The following is a 19,897-nucleotide window of genomic DNA, read 5'->3' as shown; positions in this document are numbered from 1 at the left end:
CGGGGTAGGAGGTGGGGGGGGGGGGGGTCGGCGAGGCCCCCGGGGGCTGGGAGTGTTGGAGCGCGGGCCCCCGGCTCTCCCACCCCGCCAGAGCAGCCGTGCTGCCGGCCTCCCTGCCTGCCTGCCTCCCTCCCTCCCTCCGCGGGGCAAAGGCAGAGCCGGGACACGGCCCCCGCGTTCCCGATCCTCCCCCCGACGCGGTGCCGCACGTCCCGGAGCGAGCGGCGATCGCTCCCCGGGGTGGGGGCGTCACCGCCCGAGTGGGCGGGGCCTGGCGGGAAGGAGGGGCGGGGCTGGGTGGGGCAGAAGGCGCCAATCCCGGCCCAGCGCGGGACTTTTAAACTCCCCCGGGCGCCGCGGCGATCGCTGCTCCGCCGGGACCGGCCGCGCCGGTCAATGGAGGGAGGGAGGCGGAGCAAGCGCCGGCGATATCGCGGGTCTCCCGAATTGCACGTAGGGAAACATTTCCGCTTTAAGGAAGCCCGGGGCTCCCTCACGCAGGCTGTACCGAACGCGCACGTTTCGAAAATGGTAACTTTCTCTTTTCTGTACGAATTCCTGCTAAAACCGTGTAAAGATTTGCTTTTGCTGCTGCCGTTACCGCAGCGTTCCAGCTCTTTTTCGAGACTGAGTGGGTGGCTCTTAAAAGAGCCTTTGGGTTTATTTAAATGAGTAGACTCTGTAATTCCTTCTCAGGCATTTTACTTCTTTTTGGGCGCCGCCTTCTTTGCTTTGGCCGCTTTGGGCTTGGCCGCCTTGGGCTTGGCTGCTTTGGGCTTCACTGCCTTCGCCTTGGCCGGGCTCTTTGCGGCTTTCTTGGGGCGGCCTGCCTTGGTGGCCTTCTTGGGGCTCTTGGCCGCTTTCTTGGCCGCGGCAGCCGCCGGCTTCTTGGCTTTCTTGGGGCTCTTCTTCACGGCCGCCGCCTTCTTGGGCTTCTTGGCGGCGCTGGCGGGCTTCTTGGCCGCCGGCTTCTTGGGCTTGGCCGCCGGCTTTTTCTTGGTGGCCTTCTCTTTTGTCTCACCCGGCTTCTTGTTCAGCTTGAAGGAGCCGGAGGCGCCGGTGCCCTTGGTCTGCACCAGGGTGCCCTTGCTGACCAGGCTCTTGAGCCCCAGCTTGATGCGGCTGTTGTTCTTCTCCACGTCGTAGCCGCCGGCGGCCAGCGCCTTCTTGAGCGCGGCGAGCGAGAGCCCCTTGCGCTCCTTGGAGGCGGACACGGCCTTGGTGATCAGCTCGGTGACGCTGGGGCCCGCCGGCTTGCGGGCTTTGGAGCCGCCCCCCGCCGCCTTCTTCGGCTTCTTGGCGGCGGTCTTGGCGCCGGGAGCAGAGACAGCGGGAGCGGCGACGGGCGCGGTCTCCGACATCGCGGCGGCCTCGTCCACGGCTCGGGGGAACCACTGGGCCTGGAGCAAGTCGGCGGCCTCGTATTTATAGAGCGGAGCCGCGCGGTGATTGGTGCGCTGCAGAGCCCGCCCCGCCGCCCGGCAGAAAGGGCCCTTCGCCCCGCTCGGTTTGTGTTTCTTAGGAGGCGAAAAAGCCGGTTTTTAGCAGCATTTCTGCCCCCGACCCCCCCCCGGTTCGCAGCGGCGTGGAGGAGGAAGACTGTTGTTGCCCTCGGCCGAGTTTCCCTTCGAAGAGGCAAAGGGTGAGTTAAAAAAGAGGCGATAAACCCCGAGTCCTGGACCTGGAGAGACCTCGGGAGACAGAAACTTTTGTTTTTCCTTCTAAATAAAATCCGCGACGTGGGCAACCGAATCTCCAGAGTAACTGATTATTATTCTTCAAAGGGTCTTCTCCCGATCCGAACTGAAAATCGGGGGCTTGAGTCGGTATTTTCACGGCAAATTGATTTCAAAGAGGAGGAAGTAACACAGGCTCATCTTGAGCACTGAATATGGATTAGAAATTAGCTTCTTTGTCCAAAATCCTTTACCCCTTTCAAAATAATTAAAATAAATTAAATTAGTGCATTATGCAACAAGGCAAGAAGCAGATTAAAGTGCCGTGAAGGGCTGTTTGTGCCCCAGAAGGAGATGACTTTTTACAGCACAGCAGCTTGTACTGTGTTGCCCGGTGGGCACAATACAGGCATGGTTCCCTCGTGCTCTGCTATAGAAATATTTATTTTCTTAGTAAATTGGGTGACATAAGAACTTAACAAGGCCAGTTTTTGTTAATAATTATAACCAGTGCCCTATCACTTTGTAATTCAGCGGAGTTTTTATTTTGATACAGCTTGATTGGTGAAAATCTGAGTCATCGTTATCTAAGGAGACACTGCTGCCGCTGATTTTTCCATGCTTCTACACAATAAAACTTGCTCGAGTTATCAGCTGGGACTCCCCTTTCACAGCAGACAGCAAGATATTCCATTTTTTACTGTCCAGTGACCAATTCCTGCATCGGAAGTAATATTAGAAAGGGCTTATCCAACTGATGTATCTGCTAGAGTAAAACAACCGGCTGCTAGCAAGAGGGGGAAAGTCTTCATCTGCACTTTACCAAGAACATGCTTAAATAAATTAAAAATAAATGCAGTTTATTTTTCAGAGTACAGAGAATTAAAAGAAGTATTCTGATATATTCATTATTGCCTACAACCCTTTGTTTTGCCAGAGGCCTGCAAACTGCTTGTTACCTCCTGTTATTGTAACTGTCAGCGGTACTAAAATTTTGTGTGATGTTATGATTCATGTACTTCATGTTTTCAAATGGGTAATTATTAAAACTTGTTTATTGACCCACAACCACTGATTTTCTGTTTCTATTTCAACACCTTTATGGTAATGTTCAGCACTATTTATAAGGTAGGATCAAAACTGGCAACAGTCCTTTTCACCTCAAATTGCCTCTCCACTGATTACCAATTATTCTCAAACCCATTCAGATTTCAGGCAGGAAACAGGCACGGCAGCTCAAAGCCATGAGAAAATTGTATTAAAAATTAAGAATTGCAGAATGCCTGTTGTTACGAAGAAAAGATGAGGTCTGTAGGTCAGAAGGTTGTTTAGAGGGGGACAGGGTTGTTTTTAAAGACCTGAGTGACCTCAACTCCCCGGGCCAAGCTGACACAGGAGAGGCCTGGGGAGGGGCTGTGGGTTCCTTCCTGCAATAAATCATCAGCTTTCTGTCTTTCTCACCTTTACCAGAGCAAGATGGTTCTTTTCACAGGGAATAAACCTGGTTAATTTTAGGACGCATTTACCAGTAACTGCCATGTTACTTTGTAATGTTGGTTTTGAAAAAAACAAACAAACGCCTTCAAATGCAAAAGATGACAAAAAAGGGTTGGGGTTTGGACTTTTGTTGTTGTTGTTGATAGGATCTGCAGCTCCTTTTTTGAGGAAGTGGGTGGCTCTAAAAAGAGCCTTTGGGTTACTTTTGAGGTGGGAACGCTCCTCAGGTCCGTTTCACTTGCTCTTGGCCTTGTGGCTGTCGGTCTTCTTGGGCAGCAGCACGGCCTGGATGTTGGGCAGCACCCCGCCCTGCGCGATGGTCACCTTGCCCAGCAGCTTGTTGAGCTCCTCGTCGTTGCGGATGGCCAGCTGCAGGTGCCGGGGGATGATGCGCGTCTTCTTGTTGTCGCGGGCCGCGTTGCCCGCCAGCTCCAGGATCTCGGCCGTCAGGTACTCCAGCACGGCCGCCAGGTACACCGGGGCGCCGGCGCCCACCCGCTCCGCGTAGTTGCCCTTGCGCAGCAGCCGGTGCACGCGGCCCACGGGGAACTGCAGCCCGGCCCGCGACGAGCGCGACTTGGCCTTGGCCCGCGCCTTCCCGCCCTGCTTCCCGCGGCCGGACATCGCTCCCGACGCTTCGCCCTGACGTGAGACGCGCGTCGCTGCGCCTCCCCCCGCCCCCGCCCCCCCTTTTATAGCTTCCCCGCGCACCCCGGCCTCCTAGCTGATTGGTTGTCGCACGCTCTCCCTCGCTCCGACCAATGGCGCCGCGGATCCAAATCCAGCCAATGGGCGAGCGGGAGGCTGGCCCTCCCCGCCCAGCTGCCCCCGCCCGCCCGCCCAGGAGGAACGGGCCGGGCCGTCCCGGCGCACCGGCGGGACCGACCCCCCCTCGGGCCCCGTCCCCTCGGCTCCCTTCGGCCGGGCGAAGCGGCCGCCGCTGAGCCCAAGAGGCCCTCCAGAAGGCCAGCTTCTCGGGAAGCGTGTCCCCCGCCTGTCTCGGGAGAGCGGAGCCGCCCGGGAACGGGGGGGGGGGGGAACCTCTGCTGACGCCGTCGCTGTCGTTTTAGAAATCATCCTGTGCTTAGGACCTCAGAAATGCTACCACAGGATTCCCTTTTTTAAAAAAAAATAGTTGTTACAAAGGAGAAACGTTCCTCTCCGTAGGAACGTTCACAACCCAGCACTACCGATAGGTGCAGAAACTAGGCAGGAACACGTAACAGGGGAAATTTGGCTGATTCTGGAGACAAATTACTCGGATATTACTGTAATCAAACGAATATGGTACTATTTGCAAGGCTGTTCAGCAGAGCATTAGACGTCAGGCTGTGACGCTTTTACTCAAGCTGGAGAACATCTCACTGCACTGATAAGCTGAAGTGACGTCTTCAAGGTTCAGGATGTTTGGACCGTCTGGCCCTGTCTTACAAAGAGATTCCTGTTCATTTTTCCTCCTTTGCTCTAATTACCCATGGTTTCTCTTTATTCCCTGTCATCTTTTTCTCATTCTTCCATACACTTTGAGCAAGAGCAGACACTATCCTTGTCTGAAGCACTGAAGGAGCCTGCACCCTGGACTTAACCACATCCTTCTGCCACCCCAGTGTTGCACAGCAGGCTCTTCCTCCATTTTCCCCACAGCACAGGATTCTGCTCTCCTCTCCCTAAATTCCAGTTCTGCATGACTTTTTGTTCCCATCTTCATTCCTCGATGCTTTTATACTCTAACGTGTGGTTCTCCTTTGCAATGCACCCTGATCCTATGATATGGATGTCATAAAACTACATTGAAGGGAGTAGTGCATGTGCCACTTTGCTGCTTACTCTGGATATTAGCATTGTCATAGTTCAGGGAAAGACAAGGACATGACTCCCACCAGGCCATCCACAATAGCCTATGGAAAAAAAAAAAAAAAAAAAAAACACCCAAAAAACCCCAAAACAAACAAACAAACAAGACATTTCATCTGTGCTCTGCAACTTGGAGATCAAGAGAACTACATCCTTCTTTCCAGAAGGGTATAACAAAAGGAATTCTGATCTAAGCTGTCCAGCGTATGCCAGTCACCAGAAGAGGATTACAAACAAGGCAAAATAAAGAGAACTTCACAGCACACACAAAGTACTGTCACAACTTGTTTATTTCTGGGTAACTAAGACCAAGTCCCTGTTCTGAGGGTTCAGTAATATTTAGGAAGCATCTTTCCTTAGTGGTGTGATTCAGTGGATTATGCCAAATTAACTAATCTCAGGAGTCTTTTTCTATTTCCATCTTTATGCAGCACTAATCTTCAACAATGTACTGGGCAAGTCACATCACTTCTCTGTGGCTCAGACCCTTCCCAGCCTTTTTCCTCCCCACAATCATTTTTTTCTTCTGTGAACGCACAGGATGGAGGTGGTATTACTGAGAAGAATCCTAAAACTCTGTATGAACACAATACAAAAATAAAAACAAATTGGCCTGGGTTAATGCTACCAGTTGTCCAGAGCTGAGAACATCTGTTCTGGAGTTGTAGAGAAGATGGCATTACAGGATTGTGTCCATGACCAGTGCCATCATAAGGTAAATACATAATTGTTTCCACAGGCTGAATATGCCAGAAGCTTTCTATTGTGTTCTTTTCTCCCTTCTAAGAAAGGTCCTTATCCCATAACACAGTTATTCTTCTCCTCAGGCTGCTTCCTGGGAGGGAAGGCCAATACTATTATTAAACCGAGGGTCAGAGGTACCACAATGATGCCCCTTCCCCCAAAAATCACCATTCACACATTTCACTTATTAAAGAATAAAGAGAAAAATGCATCTTTAGGCATATTTAGGAACTTAAAAACAAGAATATAGCAGAATTTCAGTCTAAAAAAGCATATATTACTTATAACATAGCTATTGCTTTTCTTTTCTGAAGTTCAGAATGCCTCTATCTTCCCCCAAGGCCAGCAAAGAACCTCCCCCCCTTCCACCTACATACTAGTTTCAGACAAATCACACAGAAACCAGTATTTTGATACACTGAACATTTATTGTCTTTCACAAGACAAAATGAAGTTTCCCCGGCCGATGAAAAGCCATCAGGATGACCATAAAGGGGATAGGGTGCAAAATTCCAGTGTACAGTATACGCAACAAATTACCTCCCTGACTGCCCTGGAAGAAGGATGATTGATCAATCTCACTGCAACTAAAAAACAGGATTATAAAATATTTACAGAAAAGAACAGTACAGAAAATAAAAACTGGACAACCATATGCGTATGAAATGCTGCCAACACTTTTCTGGCTCCTTAAAAACCTGTTCCGCTACCCTCACCAGAGCATTCAGGATGTGCAGGGATTCAGGCAGAGCATAGTCACCCCCCGCTCCCACGCCCCCCTCCCCAGAGTACCATTAACTCCCTCCAAGGAAGGGGGAGGACCCGAGGGGAAGCAGCATGACCTTCTTTAATTTCCTTCCACTAAGTGGACATGCTAGCTCTGAAAGGAGGTCCCCAGCCACACCTCATCTGCAGCGGTCTCTATTCAGAGCATACTGGCAAGTTAACCTGTGGGTAAGGAACTATTCCTTGTCATGCGAGCCCTTTCGTTGCTTGCAGGAGGACCTTTCCTTCTCCTCCCTCCGCGGTGGTCTGATCTGTGTTCAGAGGGGCAGGAAAGCTGACTAGGACTATGACAGGTCACAGGAGACCTTCCATTTCCTTCATGAAGGCTTCATACACATCATCCTTTGTCTGTACAGAGATAGGGGCAGATGATCCAGCCTTAGGGGCAGCTTTGGTTAATGGGAGAGCAGGCTCATCATCCTGTTTTCTCTGGGAGGCAGCTGAAGCCCCTTTATTCTCCCGGCGCACTCGCAAAGCAGTAGGCACAAAGCGAGTGATCTCTGCCTTGGGGTTAGTGATCTGTGGCTTGGCACTGATAGTGGCCGTGGCTTTCTTCTCAATGGTGGCTGCACTGGTGTCATCCGCCTTGGGGCGCTGAATCAAGCTGGGTGGGGCACTCAGTACCCCAGGATTTGGAATGGGAGCTGGTGGGAAGAGCCCAGGTGGGGCAGGTCCTAATGGAGGCACCAGAGGTGGCCGTAACATGCCTGGGCGAGGAGGAGGGATGCCTGTAAGAAGAAAAGAAAGCATGAGCTGACTCCACACCTGGGAGCCTTAAAATCTTTGGTCAAAAAAGTGCACAGGCTCAGAAAGCCAATAAGGAAAGACAAAACAAAAACACCCAACAAGATGCAGTAGCACTGACTTCAAAAAAAAAGAAAAAGAGTTTTCAACCCTGCACCAACTACCAGGTTGAAAATGCTGCTGCTCCTCAGACTTTGAAAGCTACAGGAGCCTGCCTATTGCTCCCTTTCAAATTTTGAAGTTATAATCTGAAAATAAAGTTTCTTGATGATCCATCCCACAGGAATTTCAGAGTCATCAGAAATGTATGACCATGCAGAAAAAAAAATATCCCTATCTCCAACTTAAGCGGAGCACCATTATAGTACCCCTGGGTTGCTCAGAACGGTTCAGCAGAGATTTAAACTCTGAAATTCCCTTTCTGAGGACAGATTTCTTGCTACCAAACTAAACGCAGCAGTATGGAATTACTTGTTATTACATAGACAAAGATACAGCACAATGCAGCCACAGAGACAGGAACAAAGGCAAACTAGTAACCCCTTATACTTCCTGGCTTGGTCACCACAGCAAAAACTGGGAAAATAAAGCAGGGAGATATTTGGCGCTGAAGCAAACAGAACAGTTTACCTGGCGGGGCAGGAGGGGGCAGGCGAGGAGGAGGCCCACGAGGAGGAGGACCTGGGGGCAGACCTGGGGGGGGCCCTGGGGGAGGGCCAGGTGGTCGCCCAGGCGGCGGGCCCGGTGGTAGAAGTCGAGGTAAAGGCCCACGCAGTCCTGGTAAGCCAGGAGGTCTCAGGAACGGAGGAGCTCCTGAAAGCATGCACACAAGTGAAGAGAAATTTAGCTCATGATTAAGAAAACCCCAAACTATCCTATTGGCTAATACTGAAGATCCTCAGCAGGAACTTGAAAGCTGCTCTAATGCTAGCCAGCTGCCAGATTAAACAGATCTTCTAAAAAAAAAAAAAAAAAAAGTCAAAAAAGAGGCAGCAGTTTTTAGACTGAAGAGTAAAGTTTCTTCATAGTAGTCAAGTATCTTCTCCCACCTGTAAAAAGGGCTCTTCCCCATGTAATGAAACAATAGCAGAGAATAGCTACTGAGGTGAGGTTGTTAGAATTCAAACAGCTAAAAGTGAAAGAATTTTTCACTCTGGGATTTAATTGAGAGCCGAGAGCCTGCATCCTTCAAACCAGAGTAAATCAAGTATTCACCTGGTGGAGGGCCAGGAGGAAGGCCGGTGGGTGGGCCTGGGGGCCTCAGCGGAGGGGCCGGCGGTGGTCCTAGCGGAGGTGGCCCAGGCATAGGAGGTGCCTGTATCTGAGTTGGAGGAACAGGCTGCGGAGGCGGTTGCTGCTGTTGTGTCTGGGAAGTTGCAGTAGATGACCCCGTCTCTGCAAGAGCTTCCTCACTGAGTTGTTGCTGCTGCTGTTGTTGTGATGTCTCTTCAGACTCTGAGTCCTCTTCCTCCTCCTCCTCCTCTTCTGAATATTCTTCCACTTCTCTCCCTTCTTCTGGTATCTCCTGACCTGGAAATGGAGACATACTTATAAAATCAGTCCACAGGTAGGATCTTTGTGAACCTCAGAGAAACTTGAGCATGCAAAACAAAAGAAAAAGAAAGATAAACCTTACTTCAAAGGAAAGAAAACTGATCACATCTTACTGTTAAACAGAAAATGAAAATTAAAAAAAAATTAAGGAAAAAAAAAAAAATCACAGTTCTAGATAGAGCTCTGCCACCAAGAGCTATGTGTTCCTGTGGGAGGTGAAACTTCTATACCAGCCTGAACTGCAGCTATTTGATCTATGGTTTGTGGGAGTTTGCGGGGGGGGGGGGGGGGGGGGAAACGGGAACATGACCTCAAAATAAATATAATCCCCATGTCCAAGGAACTCCAGTGTCTTTGAAAGATACTGGGGTGCCTTTCTAAAAAACAAAGAAACAAACAAAATTTTAACTCAATGGTTAACTTATTTCTGCAGAAGGATACTTTTAGGGGGTACAAATCCTTACAGGTTACAGGCTGAGCCCATAGACAATCTCACCCATCCTTTTTCACCAAGAGGTTCATATTTCGTTTGAGCAATTGTTTAAAAGCAAGATAAAATTAAGAAAAAAAAACCCTTAAGGTGCTACTACAACTTCAACTCTGCTATGCAAAACACACACTACTAGACTAAAAAACCCAACAAATGCCTAACCACAGCTTATACTCATAGCAGAGCTTACATTGTAGAGTAAAACATTTACTCTATAAAATAAAAACTGTGCCAACCAAGTAAACCTACCAGAGAAAGCTTAACTGGAAGCCTAATGGCATATCTCTATTTACATCCATCTCACTCACCTGCCATTCGTAACATCATGGCCTGGAGTGGAGTCAGTTCTTTCATGTTCTTTTTCTTTTTCCGTGACTTCCCAGGCATGTCTGCAAACCGTACACTATGACCTGGGGAAAGCAAAGCATGGACAAGGGTGGTGGGAGGTGGGAAGAAAATAACAAAAATCAGATAGATTTAAGTCTTCTACCTGGTATGGATAATGTGTCATTCTTACATAAGGATGCTCCTTACATAGGAGTTAACATTGGTGTTCCTGATTATTTGAAGTTTTGCTAACCTAGCATTCTCTATCAATTGGTCGCCCCCAAGGAATGAAGAAAAAAATACTATCCAAAGGCATTAGTAGTATGAAATTTAGTTGTCTTAGTTGTTCAAGTCACTAAAGAGTGAGTATATTTTACACTGAGGCTTAATTTTTGTAGGGTACCCTGCCAATCAATGCTTCAGGTGAAAAATGGCTACTGACCTTGCCAAGTTAACTTAACTGTTAAGAGAACAGGTTCATCTGAAAGACGCTTCACTTCTAGTTTCCTTCTGATCTGTTCACTAATAAAAATTCATCAGCTGGAATTTAGGTGAGTTAGAACAGAGCTAGCTGGCTAAACAAATTACTTTCCTCCCAGTCAGGAAAACAGACACAAACTCTGTTAAGTAGTGTTTCTCTTTTGAAAAATCAAACCCCAGTCTGTAATTTCCCATCATACCTGATTTCTTTTCTTCACCACCTTCCCTCTCCTTGTCATTATCACGATGCAGGAAGTCCTCGCCTTCGCTGTCTGCATCTGACCTATCGCTGTCACTATCATCGCTACTCTCATCATGCTTGTCTTGATCCATATCCTCAGGATAACCTTCATCTTCACTAGTACTGGACATATCATCATCATGCCCTCGCTGTCCTGCAGGAAGCAAAGTATTAGGAAATGCATAAACTCCAAATACACTGGTGTGAAAGACAGAGTATTTTGTATGTCTACAGTTAGAAAAATCCCCCTAGGAACAGCATGGGCATATTGTCAACCCTTTACTGTTTAGCACATATTCTTAAAGAGTATTTTGGAGCGTCTATTTATGAGATTTTCTATTAACCAGCTGGTTAATTTGCACAGCAAACAAGTGAAGGCAACTCCCATCTGCAACTCATTAGTTCACTTCTATTCAGCAATTGCTCACCATTTAAATACTTTGATGCTTTCTGGTATGCAATAAAGCTGATCCACCCATTCACAAAAGTTTCTAGGGATGATAAAGTACCTGTGTGAAAAGGAGGACCTAAGTTTTCGTAGCAAATGCATACCCAGGGTTGGCTGGGGTTTTTGTTGTGGTGGTTTTGGTTTGGGGTGGAGGGTTTTTTTGTTGTTTTTTTGGTTGTGGTTTGGGTTTGTTTTTTTTAAAGGAAGACTTCTCTGAAAATGGTTGGGTTTTTTTAAGGGATAATATGTACAATGTTTCAGCACTGTTAAGAGTACATGGGGAAAATATCCAATCTGTGCAACCTAACAAAAGAAAAATCTGAAAGTTGTAATTAGAAGTTTCAATATTTAAAAATATAGCTGATAACAAAATTCAAGATACTACAAAATACACCACAATCACCTCAGAAGTGCAATCAATCACTTAAGAAGAGTCCTTCAAGTAGTATTAACACCAATATTGCCCAGAGAATACCCTGTGTAGGGCACACTAAGTTCACGGCAGTACTATCCATAGCAAAACAGAGAGGTCAAGGAAAACCCCAGACAGTAATAGGCAAGTCCTTACCTGCTTCAGAACTGTAAGAAATCTCCTCTTCTCGCCTTCGAGGAGCCATCTCCAAGGTGAAACCCACTTTACGGCCATACATCTGTAGGACCTGAGGTGGGGGTGGCCCTGGAGGAGGTCCAGGGGGCTTCCTGCCTGGAGGTAAACGTGGAACACCAAGCCCAGGAGGAGGAAGTACAGAAATGGACCGAACTGGTGGTCTGGAAAAAATAAATGAAATGAGAAATGTAGGAACACAAACAAATGAAAGCAAACATGCACTTAATAGAATTCTTTAGCCTTCTCTCATCATTGCTTAGACAGCAGCCTTCTAAAAAGAAACGTGAACATTTATAAAGTATAGATTTGTCCCAAGGAGTTTACAACCTCATAGAAAGACATGATTGCTGAAGATGAGAGAAAAGCAAGCTTCTCAGAAAGCAACTTAAGAGAAGACTGGAAAAAAAAACCAAAACAAACAACAACAACAAGGATTGAATCCCACCACAGAAGCAGAATGAAGAAATCACAAAGTTGGTGAAAACAGAAGGCTATTCAGAAAGAAATAGAAAGAACTAGCACTAGAATGAGAAACCTGATAAACAAATAAACTAGAAGCTTAAACTGAACATACTAGCAAGACAAAAAAAACATATATGGTAATTTAAGGGGCATTTATGTTCAGAGTGGCAGGGCTTTAGGTTTTACTGATATGCAGAAAGACAAATGCTAGAAGACATAGTGTATTACTCAAAGCAATTTAAGCAACAACCTGCAATAGTAGGGAAAGATTAAAAAGAGCTTTGGTTAAAAGAAAGTACAATTCACTCACACAGAATTCCTGATTTCTGCTGGTCAATATTACTTCTGCTTCAACCCCCAGCTGCTCCCCAGTAATAAGAGTGCTCCTTTTTTACTCCCCCTCCAAGTTTCTTTTTCTGCTTACCCATAGGCTGATGTCTTCTTGAGGATAGAAGGTGGTTGGGCCCCTGGAAGGGGAATATCCTGTATGAGGATGTTGGAGGGAGCATGCGGCATATCTGGCAAGGGGATACTTTCCACTTCCACATGCTGAGCATTCTGGGGAAAAAAAGAAAAAGAGAGAATGGGTTACTCCCACAGAAGCTACTGCACAACCTCATTACCCTTCAGAGTACACAACACATGGGACCTGCCATCACTTGCCAAAGGTGTCTGTTCTTAGGGCATGTTATCTTGCAGCAGTCCATGAAAGACATTTGGGAAACCGTCAACAGTAAAAGCTTTCAACGCAAAACAAAGCACATGCAGCACACCCATTAGAGGCTTTAGTATTTCAGTCAAAACCCAGTCAGGTTTCCACCTCCCTTTAGACCTTCAGTCTCCAAAGCGAAGAGGCTGCAGAGAAGTATGCCTGTATTTTTTAAGTATCCAGAAGGCACAAATCACAGGCTGCTGCATATTCCAAAGGAAAAAAAAAAAAAAATCTTAGAGATACTTGCACTAGGGCAACATTATGTTCTCCAATATGGTAGGGAAGAATGTCAAAGAAAACTCTTTAAAGGACTGCCAAAGGATTCTCATTATTTCCAGCAACAGATTTAGCAGAAATTCACAGAAATATCAACTGCACACCCACAGGCTCGCTCTCTCTTTAATAAAGAAAATAAATTCTGATATTGCTGATTTGCAACATAAATTTCCCTTTCCCCTCTAATTTCACGTTGCATGAAATCAGTTTATCAGAGACAAATACAGACTTGACAACGCCCATGCTGTCCTTGCTGAAATGCTGTAACTGGAGATACTATGCAAATTAATATAAGTACTTAACACGGACCACATAACATATACGCTGGTCTCTTATGAAGTTCCTTCGTAACAGTCACACCTAATGAGCAGAGTATACACTATCACAGTTACAAGCCTGAAATAATAAGCATTACCTTGACAGCATCAAAATACTGGCTGAGTTGTGATCTCTTCTGCTCATACTCCACTTCCAACTTGCGCAGTTCTTTATAGATGTCAGGATTCTCCTTCTCGTATAGCCGCAAAATACGCTCAAAAGTCTCACGGAGTTTTTTGCGTTTATCTTTTAGCACTTTCTCATTAAGTTGTGGCTGCTGTACTGGGTTAAACTCTAAGCCAAGACAGCAAAAAAACAACTCAAAAATGTGTAAGTTACTCTACTGCATAACTGTGATGAATAAAACAACTTCAAAGCAAACAACTTCCAATCCCCATTTTCAGGAAGTCCTCAGCCTTATGACAATCCCCTCCTTCAACTCTAAGTTACTACCAGGCACACTACTCATTCTTTTTATCAGCCATCTTCTTGGAAGAAAAAAAAAAAAAAAAGTCATCTTTGATGGCACCACATCACCTCAAATCATAATCAATCCCCGATTAGTCATAGAATCTCCCCTTCTAACAGGAAAGGAAAAAGGTTACTTTATTTCAGGCTCACAGTTGTCCCTTAAAACTATGTTATGCGTCTACATAAACCACTGCCTAAGTCCAACACCTGGTACCTCTCACTCACCCATCTCATCCAGTTTTTCCATGTCCCGGATAATCTGCTTTGGATCTTTCATCTTCAGTACAGCTGCCCGTACCATCATTCGTTGCTTTTTGTTCTAAGATCAGAGATCAAGCAGATCAGAGAAGTGTCACAGGAGAAAGAGATAGAACATTTGTACCAAATACAAATACCCCTTCTCAATATTCCCAGTCTGCAGAAAAAAATATGCCTCAAAATGCCCTGCAAATATTAACCATGGCACAAATCAGCAGCAAAGGTAATTAAAACTTCTGGGAATTTTAATTCCACTATCTTGATATTTACAAATGCTTCTGTAATTCATTCACTCCAATTAAGACAAATACAATCAATAAGGTAACCAACTGACAAAAGGTATACTTTTTAGTGTATTTTACTGTATGCGAATCTGGGGTGGTTTATTTGTTTTATTTATTGGGTGGTTTGGGTTTTTTTCATTCCCAAGTACTTACAATAATGTTTCAAAAAGCTGTAATCTTCACAAGTTAAAAAATAGCAGATGATGAGATATAGTTACTCAAAACAAGATTTCTGTGTTTTCGTAAACTACTTGTTTGGACTGTTATTTTCCAAAGTCAATCTTAGGATATCAACCAAATACATTACAATCACAGACACGATACATAGTACAGGAAATGCCAAGTAAACGTTCCCGATCTCTTTATTTACCTTCTTTAGTTCTCTTTTCCGAGCTTCCTTCCCTAGAGAGGAGGGGAAAAGAGAAAATAACAACTTGAAAGAGACAATCAAATCTATGAGGAACCTTTCCTTCATCAAGACTAGCAGTTTCTCAACAGTTCACTCATTTTACAAAGACTATGTCTTGGTTTCAGCTGGGATAGAGTTAATTTTCCTCCTAGCAGCTGGTAGAGTGTTATGCTTTGGATTCAGTATGAGAAGAATGTTGATAACACACTGATGTTTTCAGCTGCTGCTAAGTAATGTTTATACCAGGTCAAGGATTTTTCAGCTTCTCATGCCCAGCCAGCAAGAAGGCTGGAGGGGCACAAGTTGGGAGGGGACACAGCCAGGACAGCTGACCCAAACTGGCCAAAGGGGTATTCCATATCATATGACATCATGCCCAGTATATAAACTGGGGACAGTTGGCCTGGGGGGGGTGGATCGCTGCTCGGGAACTAACTGGGCATCGGTCGGCGAGTGGTGAGCAATTGCATTGTGCATCACCTGTTTTGTATATTCCAATCCTTTTATTATTATTATTTTGTTATTGTTGTTATTATCATTATTAGTTTCTTCCTTTCTGTTCTATTAAACTATTATCTCAACCCATGAGTTTTAGCTTTTTCCTTCTGATTCTCTCCCCCATCCCACTGGGTGGGGGGGGAAGTGAGTGAGCGGCTGCATGGTGCTTAGTTGCTGGCTGGGGTTAAACCACGACATACTGTAACTGCTTAACTCATCTCTGCAGTGAGAGAGAAATACAGCATGGAATAGATTGCTATTTCATGTGTGTTATACAGAAAGAAAAGGAGCTATAGCAGTCTTTGAGAAGCAGGGGTGTTTCTATACAAAAAGAACAACAGGCAGCAAAAGTCGTAGTGATAAGTGCGGTCATGAAAGGATTGCTGCCCAGAAGCTGAAATGGAGTCAACAACAGACAACACACTTTAAAAATATGTAGGCTTTGAGTATGCATCTGAAATAAAGCATATTCACCATGGAAGTCTGGGTTTTCTTTATCTGCTTAGCATTGGTAACATCTGGCGTGTTACCAAAAGGGAAAAACAGTTAGACAACTCCCTCATCTAACCAGAGCATCTGCAAAATTTGACATGTTCCTCAAATTCTAGCCTTGGACAGATGAACTACGTCCCAAGAAGCAGCTTGCAGTTTAGCCAACAGCTAAGTATAAATACCTCTGAACGCTGATAATTACAGTAAAAACTAAGAGTGAAATACTCAGAGAAGCAACGGCATGAAAGCAAGCAGCCTCCTCAGAAGTTTTTATAGCAGCCAAAACTGAGATAATATTTTTCAAGTTAGGGAAACTCAGTTCCAATTCACAAGTGAAGATCTTATCCTCCGAGAAAACTTTTTATCTGCTTCCTTAGGATCGCCCCCCCCCCCCCCCCCCCCCCCCCCCCCTTCCCATCTGCTTAGCTTTTACAGATACTTACGGGCCTGATCTGTGGGATTCATAAACTTCCCACTCTTGGTGGATGATGTGGATCTCCGCCCCATTTTGACCTTTTTCCTTCTGCCTCAGAAAAAAAAACTTTAAAAAAAGAGGAAGAGACCTGGAAAAGATGACATGGTTTCAGGTCCCAGGCACCAGTAGCTCGAGTATGCTTATTTCTCTTCTCTGTATCAGCAGGTTCCTCCCTCGAAAACCTCAAATACTTCTAAGGTCCTCAAATCCTACTACAGGCTCAGGCATTCACATAAAAAAATCACCCTTCTTTAACTAAGTACTACTATTTAACTAAGTACCTACTTACTACTACTTTACTAAGTACCTGTTTTAAACTAATCAACTAGTTTGTTATTATTGACTCCAAGACAAACCAAGAAGCTTCTTGCTTACACTATGGAGGGGCACAGGAGAGGGAGAAATACACATTCAATTTTTCTAAGAGCGTATCAGAGCCATTCTACCTTTTCATTTACTCTCCTAAGAGCTCTTCAATTTTTACCTTTCCTTTCTGTTTCAAATGTTTCCCACAAATTTCCTCCCTTCTTCAGGCTTTTAAGCTGCCCTTGATTTCTCTCCCCAGCACCCACTGTATCCTTCAGCAATTGTTCTGCACAAATCCATGTCTTCTTCTCCTCCCCACAGACCACTGCCCTTATGCTCTCTACCTCCACCAGTATTATTGCAAGCTGTGTTACGATGACCGGAGAAGAAAAGGTTACTCTGGAAAGGATTATTTCCCATCTTTAAACATCTCTTCAATTTACAGACAACTACATAAGTGTCCAAACTACAGCCACGGATGGTGCCTCTCACAGCTTTAATCTCCCCCCACCTCCACCCCTACTTCCCTGCCAAAACACCACCCGAAAAACCAACCCAAAACCAAAAAACACAGCACACAACACATTCCACCACAAAATCTAAAACATCCTCTGAAATTTGGGAGGGGATGGGATGCAGCTGTCTAGTCACCGTGCTGCATCCACGGAGATCATGACCAAAGTGAAAGTATTCACAAGTCCAGTCCGAAGTTCTCTGCAGCCTCACTGCAGTCGCCATGTGCATCCTTGTTCCCTAATTACAGAAAATGCCACTTTTAAACCACTAAGGTGTTCCTACCAAGCTCCAAGCACTGGCCATATTCAATGCACTGACTAGTAAAAATCTACAGAGCCCTGCTCATGGCTCACACTATCAGGTTACACTCACAGTCGGCCTGCTGTTTGCAAGAGCACCCCATGATTTGTGATTGCCAATAACATACCTCCTACTTACAAGATTACACTGATTATTATTTTTTTTGCAAGACACTATCATTTCTGTAGGCGGGAAGCTCACCAAACAGAGGCAGGAGTTGCATTTCCATCCCGTATTTCCCACATTTCTAACATTTAAAGGGTAAAGGGAAAGAGAAGAAACTTCTGAAACCTCGATCCCAAATCCTCTTAGGACACAACGCAAAGCGCTTCAACGCAACAAGTTAACAGCCGAAGGAGGAAAAACCCCAACCGTTAAATTTACGATATTTTGGTCGCTGGGGAACGAGGCAGAAAGCCTCCCCTCCTCCCCCGACGGAGGAAGAGAAGGCGGGAGCGCAAAACCGCCTTCCTCCTCCTCTTCCTCCCAGGCCAGCACCGTCCCGCTCCTCTCACCCCTCCGCCCGGCCGGGGCGGCCCGGCTCCCTCCCGCCGCAGCGGCCTCTATAACCCCGGCGCTCCTCGCCGCCGCGGCCCCGCCGCCATCTTGAGCCGGGACCGAGTGGCGCGCCGCCGTAAAGCGCGACCGCCGCGCGGAACCGCGCTCCGGAAGCGGGCACTTCAGCGCAGCCCGCTCCGACTCTATGATTCCGCTGCTCTTCTCTCTCCCGCTCGGAGGCTCCCCCTCTATGGTCAGTAGGCCCTGGTCTGCCTCTGCGGCCAGAGTGCCTCTCCCAGCAGAATTCCCCGGGCAGCTGAGGAACCAGGATAAAGACAGATGGAACGTCCCCTTGGATACCTGTGAGGGCAGGCCACACAGCGTGGGTGCAGGCTTAAAGAATTGTCGGGCGAGGGGAGGTGCGGGAGGGGCGTTTTTCTGCGCACAAATGACAAATTCACCTTACACCGTTTCCTGCACAAATTTCTAACGACGCTGCAGAGGAGTAATGGCACGTTACAGCCTGTTTGATGGGTTCAAAGTCAGTCACTAACATTACAGAACCTGCCCCTCTATTTGCTAAAGCAAAATTGATCTTTTACAAAAGTTGTGTTGTTAAAATTAACACAGTTATTGACTGCAAACAAAAATGCTATCCAAAGCTTAACAGATCTTTTTGTGATAAAACTTTTCTTGTTTGCTAAAATTTTCCTTTTTAAGCTTGAATCTTAGGCAGAATATACTGCAAGTTGATAAATATATCTGACATGTACTAGACAAGGAATCAGCCCAATCTCTCTGCTCATTTCTTCTAACTGAATGTATTTCCTCATTCTGACAAATGTGCTTTTTTCCTTAGGTGTTTGCACTTTCCAAGTATTAAAGACCCTTAAAAAGTTCTCATTTCTTCTGCATGAAGAATGTGTCACCAGCATCGGATACTGTGTCTCTTTAAAGCATTACTCAAAATAACATTAGTTTCAGGAGGCAGGTTTGTGGGGACCCAATATACCTGGTGAGTGGAATGATTAGCTTATCCTCAGAGAGTAGAATATTTTTTTTTAAATACCAAGAACCCCAGGGATCCACAATTATTTCTCTCTTCTGAAAAGTTGACATACTTTTCTGTAGTATGCCTACTTTTCTACGGACGTTTTTCTCCCACCTGGGAGCAGAGGTGGTCCGATCTCTGAGCAGGATTTGTAGAGCCCCTGCCCGGGGCGAACATGCCATGCAACAGGATCTCGTTCCCTTTTTTTCAAATAATGGAGAATTAGCTGGCAAACTGGGAACTTTATGAAGGATCGCGGCAGGGTGGGTAAAAGCACGGCTGTAAGTCACACATTGCATTAACTGCACAAAATCCAAGTTAGCAGACGGCCAGCCCGGGAGCGTCCTCAGAGCCAGGGCTTCGGGATCTCCCGGCGCCTGAGGGAGTCTTGCAAACCATGTACACAGCCAAGTCCTCCCCGCCTTGGCCTGCTCTTTTATATTGTTTTTGTAACTGGAAAGAACGTGCTGCAGGGCAGATTTTGGTTGCAACCATCCAGTGTTTCTACCCCAGGTTTCAAAGCAGCTTAGGCTGTTAGAGTTTCTTTTCTCCTTTGAGGCTGTTCTTGTTGGGAACACCCATATTCTACAGTTTTAATCCTTTGCCCAGAACAAGCGCCTGAGCAGAGGGAGAGTGCTGGAGGGGGTGTGATGGGGACGCCATGGCCATGCGCGTCCCTGCCGTGTGCCGTGTCACCGGCGAGGGGGACAGCCCAGGCTGTGCAGGTTGGCCGCTCCTCCACGGGGCATGGGGTCTTCTGCCATGACAATATCGGGCTCGGTGGGGACAGCGGTACGGCCGCAGCCTGAGCGGCTTCCTCCCAGCGACGTCTGCTGACTGGGAGCTGGCGTGCGGGTCAACGGACCTCTCACATTTTTCACTTGGTGCTTCATTTTTCGCTTGTCACGCCAAGGGTCAGCACCGAGGAGTCCAGAGGAGCAGCATCAGCAGGGCTGGTTAACCCCAGACCGGTTATGGCATCTCTGGAGGACCAAGTGTAAGACTGGTCAGAGGGCTAGAGAGAGCAGGAATTATTTCTTATTTTGTGGGACAGAGTTTCAGTTACCAAGAGGGAACAGAGCTAAGCTGTTTCTGCTCCACCGGCTGCTCTCCCTCACATCTA

General features: G+C 46.5%; 3 protein-coding genes across 4 annotated transcripts; all 3 read right to left on the bottom strand.

The window, feature by feature from the left end:
* Window positions 1-648: 648 nt before the first annotated feature.
* LOC104832829 (histone H1) lies at window positions 649-1,379 on the bottom strand. The gene has a single exon (XM_010569208.1). The coding sequence runs from the start codon at window positions 1,359-1,361 to the stop codon at window positions 702-704; it is 660 nt and encodes a 219-aa protein (XP_010567510.1). The 5' UTR covers window positions 1,362-1,379; the 3' UTR covers window positions 649-701.
* Window positions 1,380-3,350: 1,971 nt separating this feature from the next.
* LOC104832828 (histone H2A) lies at window positions 3,351-3,800 on the bottom strand. The gene has a single exon (XM_010569207.1). The coding sequence runs from the start codon at window positions 3,795-3,797 to the stop codon at window positions 3,408-3,410; it is 390 nt and encodes a 129-aa protein (XP_010567509.1). The 5' UTR covers window positions 3,798-3,800; the 3' UTR covers window positions 3,351-3,407.
* A 2,379-nt stretch (window positions 3,801-6,179) lies between these two features.
* Window positions 6,180-17,816, bottom strand: WBP11 (WW domain binding protein 11). Of its 2 annotated transcripts, XM_010569206.1 has the most exons (12): window positions 17,741-17,816; window positions 16,072-16,191; window positions 14,600-14,631; window positions 13,913-14,006; window positions 13,314-13,510; window positions 12,335-12,468; window positions 11,410-11,609; window positions 10,353-10,547; window positions 9,654-9,755; window positions 8,517-8,831; window positions 7,932-8,114; window positions 6,180-7,285 (listed from the first exon to the last, which is right to left on the bottom strand). In XM_010569206.1, exons 2-12 carry the CDS (start codon window positions 16,133-16,135, stop codon window positions 6,852-6,854), a joined length of 1,950 nt encoding a protein of 649 aa, XP_010567508.1. In that variant the 5' UTR covers window positions 16,136-16,191; window positions 17,741-17,816; the 3' UTR covers window positions 6,180-6,851. The 2 variants fall into 2 exon arrangements, with proteins under 2 accessions (XP_010567508.1, XP_010567506.1); XM_010569204.1 differs by lacking the exon at window positions 17,741-17,816 and having other exon boundaries at window positions 16,072-17,648.
* Between the last annotated feature and the right edge of the window lie 2,081 nt (window positions 17,817-19,897).

This window comes from Haliaeetus leucocephalus, unplaced genomic scaffold (assembly GCF_000737465.1).
Source record: "Haliaeetus leucocephalus isolate CR32 unplaced genomic scaffold, Haliaeetus_leucocephalus-4.0 Scaffold264, whole genome shotgun sequence".
NCBI lineage: Eukaryota > Metazoa > Chordata > Aves > Accipitriformes > Accipitridae > Haliaeetus > Haliaeetus leucocephalus.
This window is presented reverse-complemented; position numbering and strand designations above follow the sequence as displayed.